The sequence below is a fragment of the Schistocerca piceifrons genome, chromosome 3 (assembly GCF_021461385.2).
Source record: "Schistocerca piceifrons isolate TAMUIC-IGC-003096 chromosome 3, iqSchPice1.1, whole genome shotgun sequence".
Lineage (NCBI taxonomy): Eukaryota > Metazoa > Arthropoda > Insecta > Orthoptera > Acrididae > Schistocerca > Schistocerca piceifrons.
The window spans coordinates 613,072,770-613,095,073 of NC_060140.1; the positions used below are offsets into that span (position 1 = coordinate 613,072,770).

At 36.2% G+C, this 22,304-nt stretch overlaps 1 protein-coding gene across 6 annotated transcripts in view; it reads left to right on the forward strand.

The window, feature by feature from the left end:
* Positions 1 to 22,304, forward strand: part of LOC124788247 (neurexin-4) — a 545,350-nt gene that overhangs the window by 243,575 nt on the left and 279,471 nt on the right. For all 6 annotated transcript variants that reach the window (XR_007016075.1, XM_047255435.1, XM_047255434.1 and 3 more), the window contains exons 7-10: positions 6,684 to 6,851; positions 7,198 to 7,366; positions 16,227 to 16,342; positions 16,454 to 16,560. Coding sequence is in view for 5 of the 6 variants with exons in the window: in XM_047255435.1 (XP_047111391.1) it covers positions 6,684 to 6,851; positions 7,198 to 7,366; positions 16,227 to 16,342; positions 16,454 to 16,560 (560 nt within the window). In the remaining variant the exon portion in view is untranslated. The remainder of the gene's footprint in view (positions 1 to 6,683; positions 6,852 to 7,197; positions 7,367 to 16,226; positions 16,343 to 16,453; positions 16,561 to 22,304) is intronic.

Here is a 22,304-nt window from a genome sequence, read left to right on the forward strand (position 1 = left end):
TCTTGTGTAGTGTAGTATTAGTACTTGGCACAAAAACATCTCTGACAAAGATTCCAACAGTGGGAAGACTGTGTACAGATATGGATGTATGAATGGTCACAAGGTTGTCCACCACTCCATGAACTGGTTTTCTGGAGGAAATCTTCAAAAAAAGCAACATTGAAAATAACAGTTTGCCCAATAACAATTCACAAGAGGTGTATGAGGTGTCACCATGTGCCATCAGTGAATGAGTGAGAAGTCATCTTGCAGCCCCCTCCATGCTCCTTTTTATGATCTGCAGAGTGTAGGTGTAGATAAAATAAAACTCATCTACATCTTCATGAGTGTTCTAAAATTCACACTTAACTGCCCGGCAGAGGATTCATCAAACCACTTTCACACTATTTGTCTACTGTTCCACTCTTAAACAGTGCAAGGGAAAAAATAAACACTTAAATCTTTCTGTGCAAACTAAGATATCCTTATTTTATTATGATGATCATTTCTCCCTATTTAGATGGGCTTCAGCAGATACTTTCACATTTGGAGGAGAAAGTTCATGATTGTAATTTCAAAAAAAGATCTCATTCCAACAAAAAAAACTTTTGTTTGATTGCCACCCCAACTTGTGTATCATATCCATCAAATCTGTCCCCTGTTTCACAATAACACAAAAACAGCTATTCTTCTCTGAACTTTTTCTGAGTCATCCATCAGACCTATCTGGTAAGACTCCCATACCACACAGCAATACTCCAAAAAAGGACAGACAACTGTAGTGTAGGTAGTGTAAAGTGAATTTGTTGCATCTTCTGACTGTTCTGCCAATAAAATGCAGTCTTGGTTCACCTTCCCAACAATATTATTTATTTGATCATGCCAATTTAAGTTGTTCATAATTGCATCTCTAAGAATTTCATTGAATTGACAGCCTTTAGATTTTTGTGATTTATTGTGTAACCAAAATGTAATGGATTCCTTATTCCTTTTAGTACTCATGTGATTGAGCTCACACTTTTTGTGCTGTATAGATATCTTGTCTAAACCATTTTGCTATTGGTTTTTATGTTTTGATAGCTTAACTAGGTGGTTAGTGACAGCATCATTTGCAAACAATCTAATAGGGCTGGCTGCTCAGATTGTCGTTTGTAGAGGTTAGAAACAGCAGAGGGTCTATAAAACTTACTTGGGAAACACAGATATCGTTTCTGTTTTACTCTGTGACTTTCTGTCAGTTACTATGAAGTGTGACATTTCTGACAGGATATCACAAATCCAGTTGCACAACTAAGGCAATACGCCTTAAGAACCTGATTTGGTAAGAAGCAGCTTGTGAGGAACAGAATCGAAAGCCTCTGGAGAAGTCACATTATGGAATCAATTCGAGACCATCTGCCTGTCATTACTTCATGACAATAAAGAGCTTGTTGTGTTGCACACAAGTGAAATGTTTGGATCCTATACTGCCTGTCTGTCATTAGATCTTTTCTTTGAGATATTCATAATGTTTAGATGTCACATTTGTTCCTAAATCCTACTGCAAATCCACACCAGTGATATGTCTCTGTAATTCAGCTTATTACCCCTATTTCCTGCCTTGAGGATTGGTGTGATATGCGCAACTTCCAGTCTTTAGGTATTGATCTTTCATTAAGTGAGTACTTGCATATAATTCTTAAGTATGGAGCTATTATATCAGTGTACTCTGAAATATCGGCGGTCGCTGAAAGTGTTACCTGGCTGAATTCCCGGAAGTTATTTGAAAATCTGGACAGAAGGTTTCCATTTTCTAAGTGATCTGAGTTGTTTAGCTACACTGAGGACATCTCCTCCTAAGTTACTAACTTTGGCAGCTGTTTTGATTTGAATTCTGGAATATTCATTTCATCTTCTTTGGTGAACAATTTCAAAAACTGTATTTAGTAACTCCACTTTAGTGGCACTATCATCTATTTTGCAGTAGAGGTATTTATTATGCCTTGCCAATGGTGTACTTTACATATGACCAGAATCTCATTGGATTTTCTGCCAGATTTTGGAACAGAAATTTATTGTGGAAGCTGCTAAATGCTTCTCACTTTCATGTCCTATTAATTTATTTGATATAAATCTTTTGACTGTTTTCGATACTACTATTTCTTTGAACTCAGGTTACAAGTCTGTACTTATGTAGTTAGTTCAGAAGAAATGGACACTGATTTTTAGGAAGGCATCAAGTGAATTTTTATCTGCTTATTTTAAATAAATATTTATTGTATTTTTTGGTGAGTTTGAATGTTACAGTATTCAATCTCACTACAACGACCTTGTGGTCACTAACAGCTGTATCCATCATGATGCTTCGTATTTGCTGCAGATTATCTGTTTCTAAGAGGTCAAGTATATTTTCGTAGCCATTTATGCTTCAAGTTGGCTCCTAAACTAATTGCTCAAAATAATTTGTGGCAAAAGCATTTAGTACAAAGTTGGACAATGTTTTGTGCCTACCAACAGCTTTGAACATGTATTTTTGCCAACATATCAAGGTTATATTGGAGTCACCACCAATTATAATTATATGGGGAAGGGTTGTACCTATTTGAGATAATACTCAATTTCCTTTGAATCTTGTCCTTGGCACAGTTGATTTCCATACACTAGATCAACATAGCAAATGTGATTGAGCGTACTTGACAGGCACCAATGATGTTCAATATGTGTTCATGTCTGCTGTTGCCAAGCCACAGTACTGGTATGGCTCTGATTATTTCAAATAGTTCCTGTCAGCATGTGCCTCTCAGTTTCACAATTACACTCACATACAAGCATTACAAAATTTCCTTTATTAAATAATTTCAAAAGTGCTCTAATCTTCATAAAAATTGGTTGTAACTTTATACATTTGGTTAAAAATTGAAATTGTGTCCATAACACTACCGTATTGACAATAGCCACAGGCAGGCCACAATCACAGAATTTACAATTTTTGTTTATTTTAAAAACCCTTAAATCTTCCCACTTTTGCAGAAGATAAAGTAAATAAATAACATAAAAATAAAAAAAATTGTACATTTGGTTGTGTTGTTGTGGTCGTGAGTCCAAAGACTGGTTTTACACAGCTCTCTATGCTACTCTATCCTGTGCAAGCTTCTTCATCTCCCAGTAATTATTGCAACCTGCATACTTCTGCATCTGCTTAGTGTATTCATCTTTTGGTCTCCCTCTACAATTTTTACGCTCCACGCTTCCCTCCAATACTAAATTGGTGATCCCTTGATGCCTCCGAACGTGTCCTACTAGCTGATTCCTTCTTCTAGTTAAGCTGTGCCACAAATTCCTCTTTTCCCCAATTCTATTTAGTACCTCCTCATTTGTTATGTGATCTACCCATCTAGTCTTCAGCATTCTTCTGTAGCACCACATTACAAAAGCTTCTATTCTCTTCTTGTCCAAACTATTTATCGTTCCATGTTTCACTTCCATACTTGGCTACACTCCATACAAATACTTTCAGAAATGACTTCCTGACACTTGAATCTATACTTGATGTTAACAAATTTCTCTTCTTCAGAAACACTTGCTGCCCAAGTAGCAAAACTCATCTACTACTTTCAGATTCTCATTTCCTAATCTAATTCACTCAGCATCACCTGATTTAATTTGACTACATTCCATTATCTTCATTTGGCTTTTGTTGATGTTCATTGTGTATTGTCCTTTCATTCCATTCAACTGTTCTTCCAAGCCCTTTGCTCTCTCTGACAGAATTACAGTGTTGTCGGCGAACCTCAATGTTTTAATTCCTACTCCAAATTTTACTTTTGTTTCCATTACTGCTTGCTCAATATACAGATTGAATAACGTCAGGGATGGGCTATAACCCTGCCATACTCCCTCTTCGACCATTGCTCCCCTTTTGTGTTCCTTGACTGTTGTAACTGCCATCTGGTTTCTGTACAAATTGTAAATAGCCTTTTTGTTCCTGTATTTTACCCCTGCTACCGTCAGAATTTGAAAGAGAGCATTCCAGTCAACACTGTTAAAAGCTTTTTCTAAATCTACAAACACTGTAAATGTAGGTTTGCCTATCCTGAACCTAGCTTCTACAATAAGTCATAGAGTCAGTATTGTCTTGTGTGTTCCTACATTTCTCCAGAATCCAAGGTCAGCATCTGCCAGTTTTTCCATTCATTTGTAAAGAATTCATGTTAGTATTTTGCAACCATGACTTATCAAACTGATAGTTTGGTAAATTTCACACCTGTCAGCACCTGCTTTCTTTAGAACTGGAATTATTATAATCTTCTTGAAGTCTGAGGGTATTTTGTCTGTCTCATATATCTTGCTCATCAGATGGAAGGGTTTGGTCATGGCTGGCTCTCCCAAGGCTATCAGCAATTCTAATGGAATGTTGTCTACTCTCAGGGGCTTGTTTCTACTTAGGTCTTTCACTACTCTGTCAAATTTTTCATGCGGTATCACATATCCCACCTCACCTTCATCTACATCCTCTTCCACTTCCATAATATTGCCCTCAAGTACATCACCCTTGTATAGGCCCTCTACATATCCCTTCCACCTTTCTGCTTTTCCTTCTTTGCTCAGGTCTGGTTTACCATCTGAGCTCTTGATATTCATACAGGTGGTTGTATTATCTCCAAAGGGCTCTTTAATTTTTCTGCAGGCAGCATCTATCTTATCCCCAGTGATATTTGCTTCTACATCCTTGCATTTACCCTCTATCCTTTCTCGCTAAACCATTTTGCAGCTCCTGTTGATATCATTTTTGAAATTTTTGTATTCCTTTTCACCTACTTCATTTACTGCACTTTTATATTTTCTTCTTTCATCGGTTAAATTTAGTATCTCTTGTGTTACCCAAGGATTTCTACTAGCCCTCGTCTTTTTTACCTACTTGATCCTCTGGTGCTTTTACTATTTCATCTCTAAAAGCTACCCATTGTTCTTCTACTGTATTCCTTTCCCCTGTTCTTGTCAATCAATCTCTAATGCTCCTTCTGAAACTCTCTACAACCTCTAGTTATTTCGTTTCTCCAGGTCCCATCTCCTTAAATTCCTACCTTCCTGCGGTTTCTACAGTTTTAAACTACAGTTCATAACAAATAAATAGTGGTCAGAGCCCACATCTACCCCGGGAAATGTCGTACAATTTAAAACCTAGTACCTAAATCTCTGTCTTACCATTATATAATCAATCTGAAACCTTTCAGTGTCTCCACGTCTCTTCCATGTATACAACCTTCTTTCATGATTCTTAAACCAAGTGTTAGCGATGATAAAGTTATGCTCTGTGCAAAATTATACCAGGTGGCATTCTCTTTCATTCCTTACCCACCCAGTCCATATTCAACTACTGCTTTTCCTTCTCTCTCCTTTTGTACTATTGAATTCTAGTCACATATGCCTATTAAATTTTTGTCTCCCACAACTATCTGAATAATTTGTTTTATCTCATCATGCATTTCTTCAATTTCTTCATCATATGCTACATGTAAAATTTTCATAGTATTTTCAGTACTATCTGTTGCTCATTTTGTACTTCGTAAATGATGGCAAAAAGCAGTCTCATTGTTGATACAGATATTTTCCTTAAATATAGTTCTACATTTGGCATAAACAAAAATTATCACATGATCCACATTGCGGGACCTGTAGATACCAGTCAGAATGAAAAAAAAAGCAGATGAAGTGGGAAGCATAATAACTGTGTGTGAGTGTAATTGTGAAATTGTGAAGTGCACACACAGAGAAGTACTATTTGAAATAAATTGAGACATACCATTATCGCCGCATGGCGACAGTGTGTATGAACACATGAAGAAACTGGACATGTAGTAAAATTGCACTTAAGATCCTTTTCAGACAGAGCCATGAAAACCTGATTAAAATTGTGTATGTCCTTTATTTTTACAGCTGGTAACCAGAGTGTTGTGAACATAGTTGACACACTGAATATCTGCTATCAACTGTTCTATAAACCAGTCATGAAAAAGGATTCACTTGTGTCCCTAAATGGCAACCTGTTAAACTGGTAATGGCCAAAAGCTGTATTTAATATCAAGATTTTTTTCACTTACTTGGCCAACATAAGCTGGAAATAATCCCCTGCGCCATGAATTTTTGAAAAGAACTAGCCATCAGCTAAATTGCAAAAGAGTTCATCAGGCTGGAGTAGGGGGATGGTATCTACTTCTGCTTGGGTGTTGGCAGCCAATTTAAAGTCATCACAACAACTAAAGAAGAGGCCCATTGACTAAAGGGAACAGGCCAAAGCTGTTGCTGTTGTTCCAACCTATCTAATTCCAGTTTCACTTCTTACCATGGGGACAACAAAATCTAGTGGACTTTAAAGAAATGCTGTACTCTGGAAGGTTTACAAGAATGTTTGCCTGCTAGCAGTTATGGTCTTGAAAAATTGGATAACATAGCAGGAGTACCCTGCATGGGGAACAGAAACGGTTCTTGGATGTCACTTATGATGTTGACGGACAGAGAGTGGCAGAATGTGATCCTTTCAAACCATTTTACATTGATAACACATGTCACCAATTTCACACTATAAAATCCCTTATATTGCTTTATAAATTCAAGTTAACAGGCCACCACATAATTATCATCAGCTTGTTGAGATTTTTTGAATCTCCCTTCACCTCATAAAGTGACTGTAAATGTTTAATGAAATTAGTTCTCTTACATTGCAGCTCTGAATGACGACCAGTGGCACAGTGTTCAAGTATTGATAGATGTGCACAGAACTCGACTTATTGCCAAAGTTGACAAGGAATTCGTGGAAACTCATATTAAAGGCTTAGATCCAGCAACAAATTATGGTGTATCCAATGATTTGACTTCTGTTGTTCTGATAGGAGGTAAATAATGTAATTTGATTTACTTTCTGTAACTTACTACACATTTCTCATAGTTTAGATTATCTTTATACAAATGTAATGCATATTTCTGTTTGTATCCTACATCAACATTGCAAAATTTCATTTATTCCTAGCCTTTCTTTCCTCTACTTTTAATTGGTACGTGATTAGCTTTCTTTTCTATGTAACTATATTGTAGATTGTTTGCTGCTCCATATAATATAACATTTATTTAAAAAACAGTATTATTTTGATATATGGTTTACAATTTAATACTACATCATTTGACCATGTAAATGGATTTAGTATTAATTAAGTTGGTTGCACGTCATCCTTTTTGTGCCAGGTCTTAGCTCAGAGGAAAAATTACATGGTGTGAAATATATTATTGAGTCATTTGTTGGGTGTATCCAAGATATGATACTGAGTGCTGGCAAAGCTGCATCTGATCTCTTGCCAATTAAACCACTCATAGCTACAAAACATGAAAATGTTGTTGAAAGCTGCATTAACAAGTAAGTGAACATGCTCATAAACTCTGATATATGAAGACAATAAGTATAGTTTTTACTTGACATAAGTGCCTAAATACTATTATGGAAAATAGTTGCAGTACCACCTAACTTAGATCTGCAGTCGACATTTCCCTGTTAAGTATAAAATTGAGTGGAGCATTATTGATTGTGACTCAACACTCAGCAAAACTAACTTGACTCCTAATATGATTCCTGAATAAACTTGACCCAACCAGAGCTGAAATCTGATGACTGAGCTGCCAACTGGTAGAGCTAAATCAGTATTTCTGCAGAAAAGTGAAGGGGCATACCTGTTGCTTGAATGTCAATGCACAGCTTGTCAAATTCCCAATGCTCATACTGAAGTACTCAACTTGGTTTAGACAGAATAATCTAAATGAACCTGCCCTTGTCTGAGAGGCACTGCATAATCTCAATTACCAAAGGGCAATATTAAATGAAAAAAATAAATAGCCTAGTGGCTGGGATGCAGCTCAAGCAAACAAAAAACTATGAACTTTATGCAAGATAATGATTGGAAGAAGACAAAAATGATGTCCTAACATGGAATTACCGGAATTTCTGCTTGGGTTTGACAAAAAGTGCAACCAATTTATAAGATGACAGATGATAAATATGTTTTAGGCATGACTTGTTAATTCAACATTTAATAATTGGCTCTTTGCAGTCCAAACAGATAAACAAACATGAAATACCTGGGTTGTGCATCTTCAAAACTAAAACCAAGTCTTGCACATTGTGAAAATACAAAAACAGTTTAAATGAAACTGGGAATACATTATTCAGTGCTTGTGGAGGCTCATAGAAATTAACAAGAATACAAGAATTTTGCATGTGCCGTGTGTGAAAAAAAATTTAAGCAGAAGTGTTGGTCTCCATCAGGTAATCCATGTGGTCCCTTGAAATACTGATATAAATATCAACTGACACTGTTGGTGCACATTTAAAACATATCAAATTGGACATGAATACAAATTTCAGCCCCTGCCATGAATGAAAACAATCTGAACAAAGTGTTTAAACTCAACTAGTTGCTGCATGTGAATCTCGTAATACTAATGTAAATATCAAATGCTACTGGTGCCATGGAACTATAGTAAGAAAGGCCATGAATTCCTAACTGAAGCTTGCAGAGGCCAGTCCTGGTGGTGAAAGAAATAAATTTCTATCTCTTAGGGTGTCTGCTGTAGTTCAAGCTAGAACAGACTGTAGGGATCAAGAATTATTAGCTGAGAGAGCTGCTACGCTATAAAGCAAATCACAGTGAGAAGCAAAAGTAAACTGTGTTTGCAGATTCTTGAAGTATTTCAAATACTTCAAATATTGGGTGTGAAATCATTGAAATGATACTTCATTTAATTCATGTCAATAATTTATCCATCTGACAGCCAAAGAAGTTGCCATAAAAGAACCTGGACATTTATGTGAATTGTGGACATACATTTTTCACTTAGAGAAAACGCAGTACATTCCCTCTCTTTCTGTCTCTTTCTCATTCTCTTTCTCTCATTCCCATTGATATATAATAAGTACACCCATAGATCAAAAAAGTGTTAATAAGTTTTACACATCTGTAAACATGGCAAGATATGTTGTATGTGGTATTCGGCGTTTACAGACTTGTAGGCCTATTCTGTCATAAACAATGTACAATAATTATAAATATTTCCACATACAATTTCATAGAGTGTACAATATGTACCTCAAGGTATGACAAAAATAAATAAATAAGACAAGCTATTGCAGCCTTCAGAAAAATTTGTGTTATCTTTCCATGTTTACCCAGTTGATTTCTTTGCACTCGTGTGCGTGAAACCTATAAAGTACAGTAAATCATTAGGAAAAAATATTCAGAGACAAACAAAATAATATGTTCCCTTCTCAGATGTACTGCATGTATGGAGATATGTTTGAAGGATAAAAATTTATAAAATTTGTTCCTACTTCTGAATTAACCATAAGTATGTTTTGGACTGGCTTCTTAATATTCCCAGACACAACAAGAAGAACTAAGTTCTGTGGTGTAGTCTTTCAACTTATTTTGGTAAGACAGCATTGCTAATAACTTACCATCATATTTGATTGTTATTTTGTAACCTTACTACTGTACATGGTGCATACTTTTAATCCAATGCTAAATGTTGGATTGTAAAATATGTCGATAAAACATTATTATATGTGTTTAAGGATGCTTTTATCTATAAAAGTGAAAGTTTTGTATTTGACTAAAGTGATACCAGCAAACATTTTAATCTACTGTTACAAGTTTCAACCATGTGTAACAATTGAGAACTAGTAGAACAATCTACATACCGTATTTACTCGAATCTAAGCCGCACTTTTTTTCCGATTTTTGTAATCCAAAAAACCGCCTGCGGCTTAGAACCAAGTGCAAAGCAAGCGGAAGTTCTGAAAAATGTTGGTAGGTGCCGCCACAACTAACTTCTGCCGTCGAATACATGTAGCGCTACACAGGCATGCTTTGTAGGCACAGAGATAAATACTGGCGCCAAAACCTTTGCGTCAGTTAATAAATTTAAAAAAAAAGGTGGAATACGAGCTTTTTTTTCTCCGCCCCGAGTTTCGACCTCTGCATTTTCATGCATTATCCAACGAAGTAAATACAACTTCCGTATTGTTCATCTTCGAAAGTAGCAGAATTTCAATGTACTACGAAAATCCAACTGGCAAGACTGTTGCTAATAGGAACCTGATGAAATGTGAATCACGTGCAGTTTTCTCTTCACCATAAGAATAATACGAATATAAACATTTTGCCATGTATTCTTTCGTGTTTGCTGCTATCTCATTTAAATCCTGTCTGCCTAATAAACTACGAAACTAGAGTGAGACAACAGCAAACATGGAAGAATATACGTATCGTGTCATGTTTATATTCGTATTATTCTTATGCCTAATAGTGATACAGTCAGAAATGAAGCACGGCAACTGACTAGATTTTTAAATCTAAAATGACTAATTTCTGTGCAGAATTTGATGTACTAAAGAAGCGGCCGCAAAGATTTTCAAATGGAGAAAAATTTTCGCCTAACTCTCGTTCAGAACATATTCAATCAAACGCAGTCTATTATTTGGTTCTTGTTGATCATTATCAAAGAAAGCAGCAGTGTAAGTAACAACAAATAGCAGTCACTTACCATTGTTTAGCTAATGAGACAATTCCTCTCTTTTTTTAATTGTAAGCGGCGGTAGCGCGCATAAAAGCAAGCCATGCTGCGGGCGGCGACAGGCCGTAAACACACACTATCAGAATGCGACAAACAATGCATGATGCAGTACAGTAATGCATTTTCAGCTTAGAGTGACGTAAACGCCTATAACAAAGAAAATGGCACTTATCAGATCAAAGCAAAATAAGCAATCGATTCAAAACACACGAAGCATGTGAAAAAGGAAGGGTATCCGTATAAATACGGACAGAGTGCCTGACGCATAGCAACCTGGTAAAGCTTAACTGCTAAGCTTATGACTCGAACCAAACTATTGTAGCTGTATCGTCTTTCATTCGACCTAAATTGTGTCTCATATTACAATGGACCAACTTTGTTTCGATTCGAAGGTGCGGCCTAAAACTTTTCTCTCCCCTTGAATTTCGAGTCTCAAATTTCAGGTGCATCTTAGATTTGGGAATTTTTTTTTTTCCTTGATTTCGAGTCTCATTTTTCAGGTGTGGCTTAGATTCGAGTGCGGCTTAGATTCGAGTAAATACGGTACTTTTTCTCTGGCATTATTCAGTCCTGCAGCCATGTGGTTTAAAAGGGAGGACTTACCTCTTGTGACTTTTTATGATTTCTGAATGAGCCTGGTTCTTGTTCAGTGACTGAGTGAAGTAGGTAGCTGTTGCACCCGTGAGTATATTCTGTATACTCTTGGAATTGTACTGACATCTGTCTCTAACATATTATACAAACATCTTCATGTAATGGAGGTTTGCAGTTGTTAGGTACCATCCTGGCAAAAAATACTTCACAGTTGCAATTTGAGTACTTCAAAATTGATATATTATATTGAAAATGGTTATGAAATATCTGGCTGTAGAAGTGGCCCAGAGACAAAGCTGCATTTTACAATTTGGATCTTCCCATTAACCATTTTTACAACAAAACTGAAGAGATCACATGATTTAAGTATGCTGTAAATGGATATACTTGTGTATGCACTATCTCATTTGAAGAATGGAAAATGGTAATCACGGAGTATTGTTCTGGATTATACCTTTTAAGCTTTTCAGGTACATGCACCATAGGACCTGAAATGCCTCTGTGGCCTCTCATTTCACCAAGGTAATATGTTGCTCACATGATGGTCAAAACTAAGTTTATTTAGTGGAATCCTGAAACAAGACGAGGATGACCAACTCTCCTGTATTTTCTGGGACCTCCCATAGTACCACACTATTTTTTTTTCCTTAATTCTCTCAGCTCCCTTATTGATAACCTGTTCATCCAGTTGTTTTGTCAGTGATATCAATCCCACAAAATACTTTCAGTAGTTCAGATGCCCTGACAGACAGATCTTTATGCAAGGAGCATAAGCTACGCAACTAAAGAGGTCATGAAAGGGGGAGTGTTTCCATGTCCCTCAGTCAGTACTGGCAACCGACAGAATAGAGTAAAACTATTATATATATTTATATATGAGTTACATGTGATCTTGACTATTAACAGAATGTATTAAACAATAAAATAAAAATGTAACCTTTAGGTTACTTGTTTCCATCCTGGCTATGGCAGGAACTGACATTTATACAGCCATTGTAACCATTCCAAGAAATTTTGATGTATTTGTGCAGTTGATATTTACTGCAACCTATTCCCCCTTAAAATCATGGTCAGATATTACTAATTTCCTTTAAACCCATGATCAAATGTTGGTTGCACTAACCCAGACACTTCCATGCCCAATTTTCTGCCTAGATCTAACCCCATTTGATTTCTTACCCATCCTAGAAGCAGAAGAAACTATCTGTTATTATCTTTGACTATCCAAAAGCAGCTGTGTTAACATACATGCAATGCATCCCACTAAAAGCCCCAAAAGTTCTACCAGTTTATATAAAGTAATTATAATAGTTTGGAAAGATGAGAAAGCAAATATTTAGAAAATCAGGAATTCACATCACTTCCTCAGAATTTTCAGTTATCCTGAAATTGTTATCAGAGGCAATGGAATTTTAATGTGATGACAAATTCTCAACTATTTAATTCAAAAATTGATTATAAGTCCCCAAGCTGAATGTTGAGGTTTTCTCTACTGGTTAGCTTAGTTATCCTTCTTTTGTGAGCTCAGTGACAAGGATGAAAAGAGAGAAGACTGAAAGACACTATACAATCCTACAGCTTATCCTTATCAAGCGTAGAAATCTAAACTTAGCGCAAATCCTTAATCCCATCCTATGATACTGAGAGCTCTTGTAATCAGTTTGCATGACATAGAAGGAATTTCAAGTTCTTGCTTTTATGTGTAACAGCTCTATAACAAAGAAACAAATAGGCCATTGATACCAACACCTCTTTTTGGCAACATCTGAGAAAAAAAAGAGATTTACAGACTGCAAATACTTAGCAAGAAATTTACTGAGTTACTTCTAATTAATGAATTACATAAAAATGATATTCTGTGAAAAATTAGGTTTATTTAATGTTAGAATGTTAGTATCAGCATCAAGGACTTGTTCAGGTGATAAATACATAATGGGGCCATGAACTAAATGTTTCACATTCTTTTGACTCAAAACAGTATAATAGTAAATAATAAGATTAAATGTGACGAGTATTCATAATTTAAGTTCCAGCTTCAAATTGGTGTAGGAAGAGAATCACTATCGGAAGAGAATCACTGGTCAGAAGGACGCCAAATTTGAACAGCATGTTATTGACACAAGGAGAAACATCATGGAACAAAAAAAAGCAATGAAAAATTTACCACTATATGACACTGTAAGCATGTTAACATAAATGGGGTCAGATAAAAATGACACGTGAATCACAATACAATGGTGATGGTTTGAGTTACATATTACACCATCCATACTGTTCAGTATGCGTGACTGCACAAGTTCAACAGTCAACAGTTGTGGCAGTGTTAGTTAGATAAAGTCTATCCATCATGCCAAGGTCATAGAACATCAGACAGAAAAATCAGTTTTTAACTGTCCTGGCGCCAAAAACCACATAAAAAGCAAAATGACATTGGTTTTTAATTATCTTGAGACTGGCCCAAGACCACCATTTTCTGCCACAAGTTGAAACGGTATGTTCCACAACAGATTGGAGTGTCTTGGGGTCACATTGAGAATGTGTTGTCCAATGTGTGGCTTCAAATCACCTTTGTTTGTAACACTGAACACAACATCATTCAGATAATTTCACAGTCAGAAGTCATATGGATTAAGATCAGGTGATCTGGATGGCCAGGCTGTAGGGAAATGATGGCTGAGAATTTTAGCATTACCGAAGTTTCTCTGCAGTGGCCACTTCACTGGCTGTGCAATGCACAAAGGAGCATCATCTTGCATAAAAATGATACTACACAAACATACATGCTATTGAAGGCTTGAAATGACTTTAGAGTGCAAAAGACTCTCATAGCATTTACCAGTGATGATACTGGTGAAAGGACCTGCAGGACTCATCTCCTTGAACAAATACAGCCCTACAATAAATGACACTGTCAACTTCCACCACAGAGTCACCTTTGCAGAATGAAGTGGTACCAGTTGATGCCTACATTATGCGATTCTGTGTATTGACATGTCCTTGGAGATGGAAATGGGCTTCATTTGTCCACAGTGTCTTCCATGGCCATTCGTAGTCCACTTTCATGTGAGCAAGAACATCCAGAGCAAATGTTTGTCTAGCTGACAGGTCAGCAGAAAGCAGAGCTTGAACACGGGTGATTTTGAATGAATAACAATGCAGAATGTTTCATAGGATTTTATGTACCAGGCTCACAGATGTGTCTAGTGTTTGGGAAATTCCGCAAGCACTATGACAGACGTCAGATCAGGTGCTTTCTTCCCTCGGCCACATTGCACTTCAAAAGGATCTACCTTTTTGAATTTTATAATTGTTTTCTTCAGACCCTCAGCAGAAATCAAAACAATGCCTTTTTTCTTACTCTTGACTGTCTGCAGGGCTACTGGCACACAGTCACCATTCTTGTAGAAGAGCTGTATCACCACCACCATGTGATCCTTTGTGGAGACAGTCATTTAGCCTTACAGTGTCACCTATTTGTCAAATTTTCATTAATTCTTTTTTCCATAATGTTTCCTCCAGTGTCAATAATATGTTGTTCAAATTTGACATCATTCTGAGCAATGATTCTCTTGCTACAGAGAAACTGGAACTTTAATTATGCACTCTCTGTATATGGGTGATAGTTAAAAGTGATCCCGGGTAAGGGATTTGAGGACTTTTTTATTCAAGTAATCAGCCAAATAATGAAAGACAGCTGTCAGGTAGTCAACACACTTAATAGTAACTTCCTGGAAGTAGCTCAGCAAATACACATAGACATTTGAAAGGATAAAGCAATAGAATACATACAAGAAGCAATGCCACATACATATAGAAAAATCACACTTATTCCATGTTCTATTACAGAAATTGAAAATGTAATTTCTCAAAGTAAGATACTTAGTCAGAATTAGTCTGAATTTGAAAAGGATGTCTCTACAGAGAATGTCATTTAGTCACTACATGTGTGCCATAAGGATCAATGGTGGATCCACTCTTTTTCTTGTTATATATAAGTTTGTCTTCGTGTATCCAAGAGGCTGAAATTGCTTTGCTGAAAATGCAGGTATTCAAATATAAATAAAATTTTCTTGCAAATGTACATTTGATAAACTAATATCAAACACCCTACATGCAGTTCTGTAATGCACAAAGCCTGACTGCAGCATTAGCAACAATGCCCCGAAGAATCACTAAATAAAACAGAATATTCTAAATTCATAGGTGTTTTTATCAACAAGAAACTGAAGTGGAAGTTGTGTTCCAAATCTTCTTAAATGTCTGAGTTATGCAACTTAAGCATTACAGATAATATCGGATTTTGGAAATGAAAATGTCTTATGGCATTATATCCTGAGATAACTCATCATTAGAAAGTGTTAATTGCAAAAAAAAATGTAAAATGGAAGAAAATTATGGTCTCTGCTCCTGAACCTCTTGTAGACGGCTCTTTAAACAGTACATTTACATTCACTCCTTTGCGAAGTGTTGTGTCAACAGTCAACCACATTTAGAAAAGAGCAGTAAAATTCATAAATATAAAAGTATGAGAAGCCACTTACACTATCTTTTATTCACAGAAAGGAGTGATGTATTCAGCCATATCTTTGATCATCAAACTAGTGATGCAAAACGTTTAGTAGATAATAACATTAACTTTAAACATAAACTGAAATCATATCTTTCTGATATGTTTGACAAGACAACTTCTTTTACCCCATAGAAGAATTTCTAAATGTGTGACAATATGGTATGTGCATGAGTGAGGGCTTGAGAGAGATTGAACATAGTTAAGTATAAATTAATGTATTTTACAAAACATGTTATTTTTATCACCTGGGACAACTGTGACTGTTAAATGACTCTAGGGAAAAAAATTTAAAAAAATTAGTTTAAGACAGTCATGTCAGTAAGGTTAGCAGATGTTTCCCTGAGAAAATGTAATATAATTGTATAACTAACTCTGTCCACATCATAGGGAGAGGCCACAATTATGGTCTATGGTTCATGCAGACATGTAACACAAATTAAGCTGCTGAAAATATTAGATTTCCTTGATTTCCTTTTGTCTTTTTAAGGTGCAAGACTCGCGAAAACCTCTGTTTTTTTGGCAGCCAGTGTGTAAATCATTATAATACCCTTACTTGTGATTGCTTTGGAACTAAATATGAAGGAGAACAGTGTGATATATACAGTAAGTAATGTATGTACCTGCTATTGTTTGAAAATACATTTTTTAACTATCATGTTACTTCAGAATGTAACAATACCTGTGAAAATTGTGACAGAAAAATGTGTTTTCCAGCTGCTACCACATTGACTTTTCGAGGTTCATCTTACGTTTCGTACAGGGTGTATGACTGGAAAGACAGGGTACACTCAAATTCAAATCGAATTAGCCTGCAGTTCAAGGTAAACATTTATACCAGCAATATCAGTAAAGTGTGAAAGAATCCAGTTTTTGTAATAAATTCAATTCCATCACATTTATGTACTATCATTATAAGAGCAATGGTTGGCATTTCTTAAGTGTTGAAATATTGGGTAGGATCCTTCAATAAGTGCACTGGTTTTGATACATCACTTTATGAACTTTATTTTTTCAAAACACACTAACAAAATAGTTGACTTATTTTTTTATGTTTTGTTGTTATATGTTGTACAAAGTGTTTGTAATATGTTCCATATTTTTAAAATAATGATGTAGTAATTACGCTTTGCTCAGCCAGTTGCTTCTTGTCCAGACATGTTGTATGTTAATGTGTTATATTAAAGTGTACTCCTTTACACACCACCAACTGTTAATTATAATTTAAAAGAGAATCTTTCAAGAGGTTGCGGACCTAGATACATGCTTGTATTAAATTTTATACACAACTGTTCATCAGTTTTTATGAAGGACCACATAAATTGTCAGTGATACATTGCATATCAGCAAATAGTTGAAAATAGCATCAGCTGTGAAGTAAATGAGATGTGTGGAATTATTTTGTCAATCCTTGGGCAAAGTATAACCAGGGAAGTCAGTTGCATGCTTAAGGTTCAGTGATAGTAAATTTATGTCTGTTATCACTGGATTCCCTTGATTTGCAATTGGAATTTTTGTTGGAGATTCATCCCAAAAGTGTCAATCACATTTCTTTGTGATTTAAACTAGACATAACACTGAAGTCAAAGAAGTTTCATTCAATAGCAACTCTACAAGAAACTAAACCAACTGAGGAGACTTGATCAACATGCAAAGTCTTGCATTGGAAAAGATCATGAGACACAGATTTTATAGGCTCCAATAGCAGCAGCAACATTGCTAGGAAACTAGCAAGTTGCAAATTGGTCAGTTAAATACTTCAAAAATTAGAAACACTATATGGCAAAATATCAGATTTAACAATTGAAAGTTAGCAAAGATACGCTACTGGCCATTGAAATTGCTACACCAAGAAGAAGTGCAGATGATAAATGGGTATTCATTCGACAAATATATTATACTAGAACTGACTTGTGATGACATTTTCACGCAATTTGGGTGCATAGATCCTGAGAAATCAGTATTCAGAACAACCACCTCTGGCCGTAATAACAGCCTTGATACACTTGGGCATTAAGTCAAACAGAGCTTGGATGGTATGTACAGGTACAGCTGCCCATGGAACTTCAACACGATACCATAGTTCATCGAGACTAGTGACTGGCGTATTGTGACAAGCCAGTTGCTCGGCCACCATTGACCACACGTTTTCAGTTGGTGAGAGATCTGGAGAATCTGCTGGCCAGGGCAGCAGTCAAACATTTTCTGTACCCAGAAAGGCCCGTACAGGACCTGCAACATGCGGTTGTGCATTATCCTGCCGAAATGTAGGGTTTCGCAGGGATCAAATGAAGGTTAGAGCCACGGGTCGGAACACATCTGAAATGTAACATCCACTGTTCAAAGTGCCGCCAATGTGAACAAGAGGTGACCAAGATGTGTAACCAATGGCACCCCATACCATCATGCTGGGTGATATGCCAGTATGGCGATGACGAATACGTGCTTCCAATGTGCATTCACTGGGATGTCGCCAAACACGGATGCGACCATCATGAAGCTGTAAACAGAACCTGGATTCATCCAAAAAAATGACATTTTGCCATTCTTGCACCCAGGTTCATCATTGAGTACACCATCGCAGGGGCTCCTGTCTGTGATGCAGTGTCAAGGGTAACCGCAGCCATGGTCTCCGAGCTGATAATCCATGCTGCTACAAACATCGTGAAACTGTTCATGCAGATAGTTGTTGACTTGCAAACGTCCCCATCTGTTGACTCAGGAATCGAGATGTGGCTGCATGACCCGTTACAGCCATGCGGTTAAGATGCCTGTCATCTCGACAGCTAGTGATACGAGGCTGTTGGGATCCAGCACGGCATTCCATAATACCCTCCTGAACCCACCGATTCCATATTCTGCTAACAGTCATTGGATCTCGCCCAACATGAGCAGCAATGTCGTGATATGATAAACCGCAATCACGATAGGCTACAATCTGACCTTTTTCAAAGTCAGAAATGTAATGGTACGCATTTCTCCTACTTAAACGAGGCATCACAACAATGTTTCACCAGGCAACGCCGGTCAACTGCTGTTTGTGTATGAGAAATCTATTGGAAACTTTCCTCATGACAGCAGGTTGTAGGTGTTGCCACCAGCGCCAACCTTGTGTGAATGCTCTGAAAAGTTAATCATTTGCATATCACAGCAGCTTCTTCCCCTCAGTTAAATTTCGTGTCTGTAGCACATCATCTTCATGGTGTAGCAATTTTAATGGCCAGTAGTGTATTTCTTCAGATACAGTACTAGTAAGTCAGCTATTCAAACCACATGCAGATTCAGAAATATGCAGAACATTTAGAAGAAAAAGGTGAGGCTGGGAAAGAGAGCTGGATTATGTCACAAAGTCTTGGAATGTTACCACCAAAACTTCACCACTTCCTTACTGTGTGGGATAATGTAGCAACATCTGACAAAAATATTGACACATTATTTGAACATTTGCATCTGGAAGAAGATAGATTAAAATAGGCAGAACAATCAAATATGCCCCAAAATGCTTTCATCTCAAAATTAAAAGAAAAGTTTGTTGAAAGATGTCAGCAGGAAAAAATCTACAGTTCAATATTTTTAATGTGATATAAATGGCTTGTAAAGAAACATTGCAGAAATAAACAATGTGCCAAGTAGTTAGCATATTGCAGAGAAAATTATTTGCATAACAACTGCAAGCAAAACGGTTATTTTTCCAGGGAATGTCTACGTGAAACATTATAGAGAAATGAGACAAATGAAAACCCGGCCAGAATGAATCAATTAAGCTTCAAACGTAAAAAAAGTCACAATTGGATTATCTACTGCCAATATAAGTGTCATAAATTTGCAACCTAATGAAGAAAACATTTGATACCAAAATTGTGTCACCATGCACCACATGACATTTAGGAGTGACTGGTTAATAAATTATGTAAAATTAAATCACTATACAAAGCACTGATTGGTGATGCTACTAAATTACAAGCAAGTGGAGTGAGAGTGGAGAACAGTGGTCTGATGTAATTCTGGAGAATGTTTTATATCTACCAAATACAGTGCAATATCTATTTTATATTTTCATGCAGTCCAGACTAAAAAATTCAAAATTGAGGAAAATACAGAATTGAAGAAAACATTAAAACCCTCTAAATACATATGTAATTGGCATATATGATTAAAAATTGTAATTCTCTCCAATATGTTGTATAAAAATTAAAATTACAATACGTTTTTCATACAATAATTTGTTATAATGAATTTTATCAGTTAAAAATTCACAGATGTGTAACAGCAAGTAAAAGCTTATGAAAAAATTGAAATTGGCATCTGGGTACAAGGCAATGAGCTATTTTCTGACAGGCTATGACCAAAAATGTTTGAGAGAGCATTTCTTTGTGTTCACTCAGAGAGTTAGCCAATATGAAGATCATAACTTGTGATTTGCCGTAGACTCTGCCCTCAGCAGGTTTGCTACATTCAAAATTTCCAAAGCATAACAACATAAATGTTGGGTACTGTTTTTCAAAGAACAGAAGCTTACACATGTGGTGGGTTCTACTTAAATAAAATAATTACTGTAACTGTGATGTGATGAGGTGGACTACAACAAAAAGGAATCAGTCAAGACAGAAATTTTCAACAGCTACAAGCTAAAGTGTTTCCATCAATTTTGCAAAATATGTTAGGAGACACTGTAATTTTTATTTTATGCACTGTATATTACTGAAATAAAGTAACAAGGAAAAATATAAAATATCACAGCAGCTAAGTCATTAAACCATAAACATAAATGCGGTCATTTGCTTAATGACAAGCTTTGTCACCATTGCTGTTATTGTTTGATACTTTTGTTATGAGCTACATTTTATATACTCACCACTACTCGTATGCTCCATGCCATCAAAGTGTTATTTTAGGCTCGATAAGAGAAACACAGATGTGAAAAGATCAGTTTACTTCCCCAATTGACATTTAAAGAAAGCTCAGGCACAACAATTTTGCTTCAAGCCATCTATCATTACTGCCAGTCTTTATGATCTACAGAGTGTGGTGCAAAGTATAAATGTGAATAGTGTATGTAGTTGTTGTACCTGTACCACGTAAGATTTGAACACAAAAGTCTTGTGCTATTGCAAATTCTGTGTTCTATTTCCACACAACATCTCTGCCACAGCACATGATCTGCACAAAAAGTATATTTTCAGCACTTCACAAAATGCTTTTGCTCATACCTCCACTTGTATAGTTGAAGGTCACTCTCCCTCTCCACACATTCAGCAGCTGAGCTTATTTTACATGTGTTAGTGTGGTGTGGTAGTTATAATGGCTGTTGGTTACGTAACAAGTCACCACCCAATAAGAGCTCACTAGCCAGAAACAGCTGATGTTTCCTTGATTATGACTAACCATATTCTTTGAGATTCATATCATATAAAAGGTTTGTTAGTGAGTACAGTACATCAGAAATACATGCAAAAATACGAGAGTGTATTATAAGTGACACAAGTAAAGGTGGCAGCTGAGCTCCTTTGTCACATATTAGCTCGGTCCAGAATACTTTGCATCAACCATCCTTTTTTTTACATTACTGCCACAACCTAGCAGTAGTTCTACCAAAATTGTGTGGTAAATCTAAACACTGCAAGTTGTGCAGGCAACACCGATCATGGATTACATCAGCATTTCCTCTCAGACATCTCCCCTCTCCACAATGGCCTAAAATATTCCCTTAACTCTGCCACCACCCATGGTGTGAACCATCTGTCTATTGTGCCACTTATAACTTGTTCAGTCACATCAGATGTTAGTTGGAAGAAAATGAGACAAAGTCAAGTGGGATGTCGTGAAGAACATACAATTGAGGTAAACTCCTACTAGGAAGAAACATAAAATCAGGAAATTTTTAGCCTTGATTTTATGGGGATCACAGGGACTACAAATTTCTGGTGTGAAAAATGTGAAATTGGAGAATGTAAAATTGAAGTTCCACTGTATAAACTCTATTTTATTTTCTATTACTCAAGTCCTGAATAAAAGCTGCAAATACAAACATCTCAGTTTTCAGAACTGCTAACAGTCTGGAAACTGTAGCAATAGGCAGACACAAACAACAACTATACAGAATGTTGTTTCATACAAAAGAACCTAACAAATGTATGACAGTTACCTCAATTGAAATGTTGCATGAAAAATTAAGATCTCGAAATGTTGTATATGTTAGATATGTACTAAATAGAAATGGCACTGATTATATTGATGACTGAAATGAATATGTATGTATTTATCATATCTATGGCAAACATCACAAATCTCATCTAACAACTACTAAGGTTGCTGAAATTACTGTGGAAGTAATTCATGTTGACTTCTATGAAATGAATCCATATTGTTAAAATGAGCGAAGTAATTTTCTATTGTTTAAAGATGATTTTTCCCATTTCTGAACTGTTTATTTTCTGACAACGAAAGATAAAGCTGTTTCCAAATTAGAAATTTTAATGAAAGTGATAGAAAATCAGTTTGGGAATAAAGTAAAATATTTACTATCATAAAATGGAGTCCCAATTGAGAATGCTCTCACTAAACAGCC